The 13,686-nt window shown below is 41.6% G+C and overlaps 1 protein-coding gene across 3 annotated transcripts in view; it reads left to right on the top strand.

The window, feature by feature from the left end:
• The window catches only part of sema3h (sema domain, immunoglobulin domain (Ig), short basic domain, secreted, (semaphorin) 3H), a 53,653-nt gene that overhangs the window by 12,631 nt on the left and 27,336 nt on the right, over positions 1-13,686 (top strand). For all 3 annotated transcript variants that reach the window (XM_085259538.1, XM_085259539.1, XM_085259537.1), the window contains 3 exons: positions 7,489-7,643; positions 11,873-11,935; positions 12,550-12,669. In XM_085259538.1, coding sequence (XP_085115664.1) covers positions 7,489-7,643; positions 11,873-11,935; positions 12,550-12,669 — 338 coding nt within the window. The remainder of the gene's footprint in view (positions 1-7,488; positions 7,644-11,872; positions 11,936-12,549; positions 12,670-13,686) is intronic.

The raw sequence follows: 13,686 nt of genomic DNA, 5'->3' as shown, positions 1-13,686 counted from the left end.
AGATTCTGGTGATGGTGGGTGTCTGTGTGTAAACATCCTGCTGAATGTTGTCAGGGGCAGACAAACAGGCGGACAGGGTCACAGATGATGCTTGCTGCATTGTGAAATATCTGTAAATGCATGTGGTCAGTGGTATGCATGAAAGCTTGTCTGTGTTTATTTGCCCTCCCATTACCTAAATGGCTTGATGTCTTGGAACAACACTCCATCATTCCAGACTTCGCTGTGTTGATGAGAGGTGTGGACCAGATTATTATTATGTGTGTGTGTGTGTGTGTGTATAAGAGACCTGGGTGGTAGGGGGGTGTAGAGTCCAAGAGACACCCCTCAACACAACACAGACCCAACCCCCCCCCCCCCCCCAGCTTTGAAATTATGTCAGCATGGTTGCCGTTACCAAGGCAACTGTCCCATGAGTAAGGGTGGGGTGGGTGCAGCTGGTGCTTCATGACTGAGTCAAGGGTGTGCGTGTGTGTGTGTGTGTGTGTGTGTGTGTGTGTGTGTGTGTGCGTGTGTGTGTGTGTGTGTGTGTGTGTGTGTGTGTGTGTGTATGGTGGAGGAAGAATGTGTTTTTTTTCTCCATATTGAATAAGAGCCATTCATCGTGGTGAGGTCAAGATGGTCGATGTCTGAATGGTGCAAAGTTTTCCTGGGTGTGTGTGTGTATGCGTGTGTGTATGTGGGTGGGTGGATGTGCAGGGTAAAGACAGAGTTGTAACCAAACTGAGAGAATGGGTTAGTACGTGTTTGTGTGGATGCAAAGATCTAAATTTGTTTCAGCATTAAACATGTGCTGCTGACTCACCCACTGCACCCACTTTCCATCTTTGCACACACACAATCATATAAATATGTGTGTGTGTGTGTGTGTGTGTGTGTGCACGCACGTGCATGTGTGTTCTGGTACATCCACTCTCAGTTCCCATCTTGGAGTGTCATCCTCCTTGTTATAATGCTGATTTAATGAACTCCAAGCTATGAGCTGTACTTTTCAGCCTGTCTTAACCAATAGGATCTTGTGACGCTGAATGGTGCCGTTATTTTTTACTGCAGAGGTGGTTTCATATTCAATTAGGCTGAGTTTTTTTTAAAACCCCCCCTTCATATTGAATTAAGCAAGGTCATGCTGCTCTTGAGGCGCACACGCTGTAATTCAAATGAAGTGCTGGATGCTTGAATGGGCCGAGCAAGGCATGAAATCCACCAGGCTTTGATTGCCTTGAAGAGGAAACACCATTCTGTTAAATATAAGCTGTGAAGTTGAGTACGCATGCTTCAAATTCAATATTCAACATAAATAGACCACTTTTAAAAAATAGTGAATGTCTTCTTATCATTATTATTTTGAAATTTGGTAGGGCTGGAGACACAAATCCCTTCGGGGTTGCATCAGGAAGAGCATCCGGCGTGAAAAATCTGCCAAATCAAACATGCAGCGCTACCCACTGTGGCGACCCCTCGTGAATAAGGAAGCAGCCCAAAGTAGCTCTTTTAGGAATGTGTAAAGAAAAGAGACTATAAGCTGAAAATTAACAAGTGCCAATCCCAGAAAGTTGACGATCAACTGGCTTATTGAGCATGCATCAAGAAATGAGTGCCATCACGAATAGCACATTTAAATGTAAACACAGCCCCACTTGAAAGTGCCGCAAAGCTTCTCCAAGATGTGCATCTTTCCATTCTGGTGTTTTGATGAATGTTGCACGCTATTTTTGGGTAGAGCTACTCAGTTCTATTGTCATTATCATTGTCAGTTGTGATAGAAGACAAATAGCAGTAGAAGAATTCAAGTCAATCGAAGCTGATGGCAGTGCACTACTCACCATTCATTTGCTGATTAAGGGGAAAACACTTCACTGTTTGCCCAGTGAATAAAAACAGAATGGCAGTGATGAATGGAGTGGTATAAAAAATAGGGGCATGTTTTCATTAGCACTGATTAGAACAGATTTTCTTCTCTTTCTTTCTTTTTTTTTTTTTTTTGTATAATTTGCACGAATCATGTTTCACAGAACCTTCAGCTTTCAGGCCCTTCCACTGTGGAACCAGCTCTCAGTTTGGGTTCAGGAGACAGACACCCACTCTACTTTAAGATTATTCTTAAAACGTTCCTTTTTGATAAAGCATAGAGTAAGGATTGGATCAGGTGACCCTGAATCCTCTGTTAGTTACGCTGTAATTGGGCTGGGCTGCTGATGGCTTCCCATGATGCACTTGGTGTTTTGTCTCCCTAAGCCTGGTTCTGCCGGAGGTTTCTTCCTGTTAAAAGGGAGTTTTTCCTTCTCGGTCTTGCCAAGGGCTTGCTCATAGGGGTTTGTCTGATTGTTGTAGTTTTTAGTTATGAAAACTATGAAGCACCATGAGGAGACTGTTGTTGTGAATTGGAACTTTATAGATAAAACTGAATTGAATTGAATTGAAATCTGTTGTTAAGATGGAGGTGGTGGGTTAGGTGGGAGTCAGCTATTACTATAACCTTGGTCAAGGCTTTGTAAGGACTTTCGTCTGCATCTTTTGTCAGCAGCAACTACGTCAAACACTTTGAGCACACCAAACTAAAAGTCCCGATTGTGTTGCACTCTTTGTGTTTCTGATGCTCCTTCTGGGATTAATGAAGCTCAGATCAGTGTGAAGCAAAACAATTTACCTCTCTGACCGTTTGCTGAATATTAACAAAGTACCCGGGGAGATTTCACACTGAGCTCAAGTATAAGTTTCTGCTATCTACCTTTAGTGTGCAAGGCCATTCCTCTCCTACCGCGGCTCGCTCTCTGCTTCGCATTATCTTCCCATTTCCATTGAGTCATGTCTTCTTCTCTTTTTCTACCCTAATTTCCTTTCTGCTCATCCATCTCTTGTGTTTTTTTGCCTGACTGTCAGCATGTTGTGCTTCCTCTCATTTCTGTCTTCAGCATTTTTCTTGCATTCCTTCTGTCACCTCCTCCTTCTCCTTCTCTTTTTCCTCATCACCTGTTCTTTGCCTTTTTCTCTTGTCTGTATTTTTCATCCTTCTTGCCATTGTTTTCCTCTTTTCTCCCACAGTCACTGTCTTCCCTGCTCTTTCCCCCACCTGTCATCCATCCAATCACCATTTTTCATCTTGTCATCATAGCAGTGTTGCTGTTTCCCATCTTGCCTTTTTGCGGTTCTCCCCTTCTATCTACTTATTTATCCATCATTTTTCACTTTTTTATTGCATAGTTTTCTGTCACGCTTACGGCTTCTCTCTTCCCCCACCCAGTCCTGCTTTCTCCCCTGATTCCACTTCTTCCTCAATCCTTCCATACGTCCATCATTTGCCCCGCCACATCATTGCAGTATTATTTTTACAGGCACACTTTTTCAACTGCTCTCATCAACCGTCCTCGTCATCATTACCCATCAGTATTTGTTAATTTCCCAGACCAGGATTTCTGTTCCTGCCCTTTTACCTCATCCCGCCCCCTCCTTTTCTCAACTGTCTGTCATCGTGTTGTGTTTTGACATTTTTCTCATTTTCATTTCCGAACTGTCTCCACCCATCAGACCGTTTTCATCTTGCTGTCACTTTGCCGTGTCATTTTTCTCATCTTCCCTCCTCGCTGTCGCTCTTCTCCCGTCTCCCCTCCCTCTTCCTCACCTTTGCTGTTTTACCCTCTCACTTTTATTTCAGGGTTTCACTGCACTTTGAACGTCACAGGTCTCAGGTGGTAACACAGTGAACACAACATTACAACAAATACCTTTTTATGCAAAAACATTTTATTTCTTTGTCCAACAGCCAGATGCACTTATAGAAAATATATTTGGAAAGAACACAACAAATATATTAACAACTGGAGTATTCTGGAGGGTTCTCATGTGCTACTCTTTGGATTCAAAGGCTAGCATTTTCTGCTTACTTCTTGTGTGGCGTTTTGCATAACTCTGATGTCAGAATTCCTTCAGCTGCAAGTAGGTTTTTCAATTTGATTTTAAATCCTCCCACAAAATGTCAGTATGATTCAAATCTGGGCTTTGAAGAGGCCATTCCATAAACCTTTATGGCCGATCGGCTTGTGCTCCTATTCTGTTGAAAGGCCTGATTTTGATTGAGTTTAAACTTTTGGACAGATGACCTCACATTATTCTATCCTGTTATCACAGCTGAATTAATGACTGCAAGCTGCCAAGTCCCGGTGGCGGTGAAGCATCCCAAAAAATTTCCCCTCTAACACACTTTACAATTTGTGTGCGATGCTTGTTTAAAAAACGTCTGCTGATTCTGTGGCCTGATAATCTTAGATTCATCTATTCAGACCAAAATCTTCCAGCAGACCTGGTTTTGGCAAACTGTAGTTTTGATCTTTTTTGGACAGCTTGGACTTTTTCCTGGCACGATAGCAGTGAAGGTCAAATGTGTGCAATCCTTTGCTGATCAGCTCCGTTAATAGTCGCCGTTTCAAAAAGGGAACAAATATTTGCTTGCTTGAATTTGTCAAGAAAGTCGACAGTTGACTGTGCACGCCAACTGGGAACAAAAGTCACACGGGCTAACAGCAGGACACTTCTTAATTGGACACAGTTGTGGGAACCTGTCATTCCGCCGTGTTAGCCATTTTGATGAATTTGGACATGGCCCAAATATATCTGATTCGAGTTTCTGTAAAATTACTTGAGCGTGATGGACTTGCACACTCTTTGTTGCCTGTTAGCAGTTAAAAACACATCAAGAAATGGTTGAACAGGAACTTCAGACTGCACATGTGTGCTTCTGAAGACTTTTCCAAAGCCTGCTTAACAGCAGTGAGAAAACCCACATCTATGGGAGCTGCAATGTTCAGTATAAGTAGCAGCTGTATTGCATGAATGTTAGCATTTAAGGCACCTTAACTGAGCCACCCACTTACAGTCAGCCCTACAGAATGCTTCCTCTATGCAACACTGGGGCTCTCATTCTTAAGGAATTTCACCTTCTGTGCTCAACAGTTTGCTATCTGTTTTATTGCAAATGATTTGATTTATGCTGGTTTTAGGGTATTATACAGTTAATAGGTGTTTCCAAGTGTTTCTGTCAGTACTGGCATTAGGCTGGGCCAAATAGCATAGACATCACCCAGCCACATTGTTTGGCCCCGTCTGGGAAATTCACAGGCATTTCCACATCAGGCTAAATATGTAATTTCCCTGGTTTGTGTACCAAAGGTTGATCTGAAAGCTGCTCAGAATACCTGTAGAGGACTCTTCCACTTCAAAATCTAGCCTAAATGCAAAGTTTTCTTTGAAGCTGCACTTTAGAGCTGCTTAATGAAAGTGAAGTTGTTTGAATTATAGTGCAAACTGAGACTTTTGTTCAGCTATTTGCATTTCTGCAGCTCGTCAATCTGAACAAAGAGGAAATAAACTTAAACGAAAACTTTTCAGCAGCTCACTGTGGCTAGTTAGTATCACCAGATTTAAACACTCTTTTTGTTACCTGAACAAACAAGTGTTAACTTCAGCTGTGACAAATACCTTTGGCCCCAGTTTGCTGCTTATCACTTCTTTGTCTTTGAATGTTATGCATTGTCCTTTATGCAGTATGACAGTTTCGGGGATTTTTGCCTTCTGTCACTTGCTTTTTCTGTCCTCCTTCTCATTTTCGAGCTCTACAAAACAGCGTTTGCTTGCTTGCTCAAACTTGAGATTGGCACAAATTGGCAAAATGGACAAAAAGGTTAAACAGGTTTCAGCTTTATCAGATTACACTGAAATCTGATCGAGACCGTGTCTGTACAAACAGAATAAAAATTCAGTTAGCTTCCTGTTATAACTCTGCATTTGCTTTGTACAAAGTTAGTTTACATTGGTAGCAAAACTATGAATGCAAATTCACACTCCTGCCACACTAGGAAACAATATATTAACCGTGCCTCCATCAGGTAATTTCCCACGGGATCTACCAACTTTTTAGGAAGTTTTTTTTTCCCACTACAGCGACTATTATTTTGCTCCCCCCAAACCCCTGCTTTGAGTGGAAATACAGCTGTTGTGTATAATGCATCTCAATGCGCAATGTTAGGTCAGATTAAACTGCTTGAAGAAAGAAAAAATGCTGTGGTTCACCAACTGCACCACATATACGCTTACAGCTCAAACAATCCAAAGTTATGCATGATGGTTTTAATAAAGTCGTGCTCTCTGCCAACGAGACAAATGCAAGTTGAATTGTTCTTTTTCCATATATACCAATCTGTCTTTGGGTTCGGTTTGAAGATTTAGCTTGGAAATTTGCTTTTGTGCATCCCTTCTCAGTTCAATTTAAAGCATTGCAGGAGAGCCTGGTTGATAAATAAGAGTATGCAGTTAGCTATTACTGTTTTTAAAGTTTGAACCACTTTTATAAGCTCTTTCTACCCCTCACTGCTATATAGAGCTGCCAATGTGTGAAGCCATGTCTGGTGCTGCTGTAAAGCCTATATGTTTATGCTTTAGTTTTGCCAAATCCGATCTACAGAAGAAGACGTGGCAGATAAAATATGAAAGTTAGCACGAGACAGACAGACATGCAGTTTCTGTCCTTGTTCTGAAATCAGTCGATCTCCCCGCACCATAGTTCTCATAGTTTACATGGTGCAATCATTAAAAAAAGCAATCTGTGCTCTCATTATCTGAGGTTTCAGATCCGGTTGTTATCATCCAGTCTGTCTAGAGATGTGTAAGTATTGTTTGTCTACGTTTGTTTATTCACGAGAGATACATTTCAGTATTCTGTGTTTGAACATAGTGACCAACCTGGTAAGAAAAAATGAGGCAGCAAAACAAACAACTGCCAGTTCCGTTTGTGATTGGCGCTGCAGGCGTGGGACAGTCTGTGTCTTTGCGCAACACGTCACTTTATCTCAAAGATGATCCGAGTGATGATCTGTTAAGACAAAATTTGCGTCATAGTTAGGTTTATTAATTCTCACAGTCTGTTACTTTGAAAACCTGCATTTATTGTTGATTTTTACACAATTGCAACCAAACTGCGAATGGAAAAACCCGCGTATCAAAGTACTGGAAGGTATATTTTATTCGCCCCAGTCACACTGGCCTTTAGATTTGTCAGTGACCATCCAACAACCACCAGTTGGGAGGAAAAAAATTTATATTCCCCAAATGGTTGCAAGTGGTTTCTGGCAGTCGCTAGTGTGAAAATGGTTGCAGAGACAGTGCTGTATGAAATTCTCCTCGAGATTGCTTTGTTTGCTAGCACATTGGTCATCAGCGGTTTACAGACATGTCTGCAAAAACTTAAAAGCTATTTGTCATTTATTAGTAAAACTGTAAAAAGCACGGAGGCTGTTGGACCTTTTCTATGGTGGAAAACACTTCTTCATATACAGTAATGCCTAATGAATAAGACAAAGATTAGATTTTTATTGCAAACAACAGATTTCTTTCAGTTTAATGCCATTTTTGTTCCAGATTCCCTTGAATATTTTTAAAAACTGATAAGAATGGAGACCCTTATTTTGTGTTTTTTCTCTTCTTTTTTCTTCTTCTCAGAGCTGATCCAGAATGGCCGGCTGCTCACGCTACCCCTGATGGCGGGAGACCTGCACTCCCTGCTGCCCGATGAAGACAGGAGACGCCTTTATGTGGCCATGAAAGATGGCCTTCTGTCTACCAGTATGGATGACATAACGCAAAACCCACGCAAGGTTAGAACCGCAGGACGCGAGCACACATTTGCTTACCATTTAAGGAAAGGTAGACTCAAGAGATGTAACACAAAATACACACATAAAACACACAGTCAGATGACAGCAGATGAGATAGCTGATGTGTCAGAGACTTAATAGGGCTAATTGCTGATGGTTTAAGAGGAAAGTCACACCCTTCTAATATCCCCTCTAATCTCTTATCTTTGTCAAATTCCTTACTTGTGCTGCACAAAAGCTCCGCTTTTCTTCCTCTGACCCTGTTTTGTGGTTCTTAGCTGAACAAACAATTCACTTACCATTCATTTCGATTTAGCATGGAGACAGAAACAGTGTTCAAAAAGCAGAAAGAGGCTGTGCCACATTTCCACCTCTATTCAGCTTTCTCCTTGGCAGCCAAGCTTTCCATATTTGATAAAAATGTCTCCACCTTTTGAGCAGAAGGTGATTTTTTTTGGCCTGATCACTTAGTATTATTTAGTTTAGCAATTGGTAAATGGAAAAAGTACAGAAGTTGGGAATGTACACTTAAAGAAGGGGCTACGCTTTAAAAAAAGAAGGGGGGAGAAAACTTTAAAAAAGAAGACACATACAGATAGGACTGTAATGGATTCCATTCAAGCCACAATTATTTTATGCACGTTTCTTACATCCTAACTTCCTCTGCTTTCCACATTTACTGCTCAAAGGCACGATTGCCTCTGTTGGCACCAATACGGAGGTATTATGCTTCAGACGAGAACAGCTAAACTTTAGATGAAAAACGACTGCACGAGGTCAGCCGCACAACATATTTTTGGTTTGCAAAGACTGCACAAGCGCATCTCTAGATTTTATACACTAGTGAGCGGGTCAATATTTGATTTGATTAGCTTTTTCACATATCAGTAAAGTGAAGCTTAGTCAAACGAAGACTCTGCCCAGCACATAAGCAATACACAGGAATGTGGAAGTGCCACAATAATATTCCGACCAACCCAAGACTTGCTGCGAGACGCGGCGCTCCTTCGTGGTGGCTGTTAGATGTGGACGTTTTGTTACAGTATCTAGTTTCATTCTGCAGCTTTAGCACGGTATCGAGACAGCCAGTCAGGTAGAGTTCCGGGTCACAGCAAGGACACAGAACAGTGCTGGCTTTCTTAACCCTGCCCAGCCGGATCAAATCAATACCCTCATCAGTCAGACGTGCATGCAAGCTGTCAGAGAGCCAAACAGGTAGAAGAGCAGAATAAAAAACAACCAGCGAAACCGACAGACAGCCATCAGTTGCGCTGGCCAGCCACCCACTCAGTCAGGCAGTCAGCCAGCATAAGGATAGATAGTCACAGTCAAATCATAACTCAGCTCTGTGCGGGCTGTTAAGTTACATATTTGTACATCCAGTATTTATAGGCTGTTTGTACCTTTCCAGCCTGTGTGCAGTCCCCCCCCCCAGTGTTAAAATCACTCAGTGCCATGTTCTCAACATTTCTGTTTATTTTCTCAGAGCTTCTTATCAATGTTGCCTGAGACAATCTGGATCCTGTTTTTATTTATCTCCTCCCGACTTTACCCACACTTATGCACAGTGGACGTGCGGTTTTTCTGCTATATAAAAATCAGTGTGGCTTAGAGAGACGATCTTATAATTTATTATAACATTTAAATCACATTTTTCTTTGATCGGGGGAAAAAAAAAATACTCAGGCCATTCTTTCTGTGTGAGTCAACAGCTTGCAGCTGCTGTAACACAAAGGGTCACCAGGGGTTTAAATGTTTGTTTGCGGCTTTTTGTTTGCTTACAGTATTTGTTCTTCTCTCCTTTCATTTTCTCTGTTTTGAATCTTCTCTCGGCTCTGAAAACGACTCCAAAAGTACAGAAATTTAAATTTTTTTCTAGCTTTTTCCCCCCTTGTTCCTTTTACTTTTTAAAATATGTTCCCTTTTTACAAAAACCCACATTTACATCTTCTGTTTCGTATAAACTGACAACCAGCATGTTTTTCACAGAGGGGTAAAATCCCATTAACCGCAGTCTTTACCTGTTGAGACTCCCTTAGTGGTGGTCCGTGTTCCTGTCAGTGTGTGGTATTCGGAGATAAACGGGGTCTGTGGTCTCTAATCTAATCTGATGGTCTCAGCCCCGCACCAGCCTCTGTGGGAATGACTGCATCGTGGAACAATTAGTGTACATCCAGAAATTGTTTCCTGAAACCACCGCCATTTGTCATTAATCACTTTCTACAATCTCCTGTCACTTCTTCACATCTTCATTCACCCCAAATACAAAAAAGAGAGATAAAAACTACAATCAGTGCACAGATGTGTTTTTTTAATTAATAAAGTGCACTTGTTACAATTTATATACACATTTACTTCCTAATGCAGTGTGAAGTTGAGGTCTTGAATTTACTTCTGACACCTGAACAGCAGTTTGTGTATCACGTACTTAGCGACAAGTGCAGACATTCGCTTACTGTATCGATTACATCTCGGTCTCACCGTTCTGCTCTCCAGGGGAATGACTGTCTCAGGGAAATATTTAGATTAGTCATGTTGAAGCCATTTGACACTAAGGCTCACCTCATTCTCGCTCTCGCACTCTCTCCCTCACTGCACACCATCCCAGCCTCTGTTGTTTCCTCCCTTACTGGCTTTACATGAAAGCATTCTCCATTATAGAGTTTTTATTATACGCTGATTAAGTTTACACTGAAGCAAACAGTGTGGTTTAATGTGATTAAGCTAACAAGTGCAAGACAAACACTTCTCTGATTGCTTTAGTTTGTTAAATGGTGAAGTCATCCATTTTTCACGTTACAAATGTACCTTTTCATGTGTGATCATCTTACCTGAACCCAGGATGACCTCACACAACCAAACCTAAACAGACCCAAAGAAAAAAACTTAGCAACCTGAGGGGTTTATTACACCACACTGATTCTCACAGCTTAAACAACAACAACGGGGAAAAAAAAGAGACGTCGACATGTGGATCTCGATTATTCTCTGACTCTTCACAAAAGGCACAGATCTCTCTCATTTGTGCATTACACAGTGTGGAAAGATTTTTTTTTGGAGCAATGTCATTAATTTTCTTCTTGAAGCCCTTATCAAAGAGCTCACATACAAAGTGAAGTAAATACCATATATCTTCCTCTGAGCCAGGGTCTTCAAAATCCATCGTGTGGGCTTTATGGCAGCCCACACGATGCAGGAAAGGAATGCACGACTGTATTTCATTCATCTCCGGTTCATATCATGATATAACAGCAAAGGATGAGACTATGAGAGCTATTCTTCTTTTAGTCATCTTAGCAGACTACAGGTCTGTGAGAAAAATATTGGGGGGGTGTTTAGGGAACTTCATAAAGGCTTTGCTGATGCTGCTGCACTGATAACGTTCATCTTTGTTTAAGTAAAATCCAACATGGAGTCTTTATGATTGTTATCATAAAAAATGTGGGGCATGGGTCATGAGCTTTTTTGATCTTCAGAAAAAGTCTGAGAACTGCTGCGCTGACACAGGTTAATGTGGCCTAAGTCATTAACTTCCTGAATTGGAACTCGGTCACCGAAAGTTTGATTCCCTGTCTTAGAGCCTGTCGTGTCCAATAAGAACTACTGGTTAAAGAAGAAACTAACTGTGACCACAACAGAGAGGAAATTGTGGAGCCAGAATCCCGTTTGGTTCATCTTGGACCCTTTACAGTGGCTGCTTCAGTTGTTCTGTTGATGCAAGATAACATAATAACATCATGTTATAACTGCACAAATCAAATAATAGCACGATGTTTAGGGTTTAAAGTCAGAATAAATACTGTCAGCCATGTATAATTTTAATCAAGAGTCATTTAGTTATTTAGATGAGTGATAATAGCTGCATTGCAGTGCACATTCACAGTGTGTAGGCATGGCCAGGATTGTATGTCAGTTAGTCATGCTTGTAGTCATGTACTCTGCTCTGGCAGTTTGGCTCATTATCAGAAGTCAGCAATGCTGCCAGTTGGCTTTTTCTTTTCTCCTCCCTAAAGCTGACTGTTATCTGTTTGGAGTTAAGAGGTATGAAAATCATTTCCTTCTTTCTTCTAGATTAGTCATGTTCTGTTGACTATCCCTGCCACGCTCCCTCATAAAGCACCTGCCAATCCCCCGAAGCCCTTTATCGGAAATGTAGAGTGAGCAATAAAAACATTTCTGAAATCTCTTTGTCCCTCTCTTTTTTCTCTCCCCCTCTCTTCTTTCTGTAGCTGTATTGGCCAGCCAGTCCGGACCGCGTCCAAGAATGTCTCATGGCTGGGAAGGATCCAGAGGTAATCAAACGCACACTCGCAGATGCACACGCAAACTTCGCTAAGATTGGGTAAGTAACCGCGTTACCCTGACTTAAGCAACGCGGGGAAAAGAATTACATTCGGACACATTTGCGTGCAGATATGAATCGGTGTCAAACCACATCAGCCGTTTTCATCCTTTCTCTACTCCCTACTGCCGTTTGATAATACCTTACAAGAACTGTCTAGAGTTATGAAGCAATAAAGCAATACAGTAGGATGATAGATTACCATCAAGGGCAGAACTAAAGCTGAATGTATCTTATTCATTTGGGAACTGTAAACAAACAAGACAGTTTTCATGCAGGCAGGCATATCAAGATTCAGTTGATCCAAGTACTGGCAGACGTCTGGTGGGGCGTGCTGAACAGTCGGTCACATCTGAAGTTTTAGGACTACTTTTTTGCTTCTTGACTTCACAATAAGCTCAAGATGAAAGGTGTGAAAATTTGTCAGTTGAGCCAGAGTTTAATAAGTGCAAGTCATATTGTTTGATATTCAAACAAGTAATAGAAAACAGTTAAGCATCAGTGCAAAATAATGTGTGTCATCCATTATTCCTCACTTTATGGTCCCTGTTTCTCTCTGTCCAGCTGGAGTGTGCGAACTTCCTGCGTGTTCTGCAGCCTTTTAACCAGACTCACCTGTATGTGTGCGGCACCGGGGCCTTCAACCCCCGCTGCGCTTTCATAGCCACCAGCGTCTTCCATCAGGTAATGCTACAGACACAATTACATACACTATACAGGTAATGTATGCTGGTGCAAAATATGTATTTTTATTTTCTTTTGCGACTTTGCTGGATAAAAAAATGGTATCTGTAGAGGCGTCAGCTCTACCAGACTTAAATCTGCTGCTCCTAAAAATAATAAAGCTGAAGAATGGGTTGTGTTTAAAAGACTGCTAGCTTTCTGGTCTGGTAAAAATGAAGCAGACCATCAAAACCCGATATTCGCTGAAGCCCTGCTATCAAATCCCTCTCCTTGAAATCTGAAGAAGCTCCTCTTTTTGTTCCTCACATTTTTCTTTACCTATCACACTAATGCAGAACCATCATGGTCATCACGTGTGCAGTCAACTGTAATTTCCAAACTGTCTGCTGATGTAGTTCCCACATTTATGCCACTTTAGTCACTTATCCTTCTGAAACAGCAGCCACTCGAGCAATTTTTGTGGCTGAAGCCATCTGCCCCCCAACAACAGTTACCTCTTCTTTCAAAGTCACATAGATTACTCTTTCCATTTTGGTCCAAAATCAGAATCAGTTGGGCCATTCTCTGCAATTTTATACAAGCAGCACTTTGATGTTAACTGCAGTGCTGCCCGTGGATGCAGTGTTCAGTCTGCGATATGTCAAATTAACGTTCGTCACTGATGCTCTACTCATTTATCCAGGTTTTGAGGGCTGTCTGCATTAAAAAATAGAAATATATGTATTGGATGCCTTGATTTTCTTACCACCCACCAATATGTCTGTTTTCAGACTTCGAGTTCCAGCCCCCATAAGCATGCCTACGAGCAGCTGAAATATCATGTGGTGTCTGCCCCTATGCCCACATATCCCCCAGGGTTCACCTTGTGATATGTCAAATTTCCTTTCGTCACTGATGCTGCACTGTGTGGGCTACCAGACACCTTAGATATGTTATTTGACATTTGTATGTCAAATGCAATGGATGGTGAATGTAACTGTAGAGGTCAAACCTGCCTGCTGTTGTCGGTGTGTAATT

The sequence above is a fragment of the Mchenga conophoros genome, linkage group LG20 (genome assembly GCF_057382185.1).
Source record: "Mchenga conophoros isolate Kocher_MC1m ecotype Shallow Benthic linkage group LG20, M_conophoros_male_GT1.1, whole genome shotgun sequence".
In the NCBI taxonomy this organism is placed as follows: domain Eukaryota; kingdom Metazoa; phylum Chordata; class Actinopteri; order Cichliformes; family Cichlidae; genus Mchenga; species Mchenga conophoros.
The sequence above is the reverse complement of the archived record's forward strand: the minus strand, read 5'-3'. Positions and strand labels throughout refer to the sequence as shown.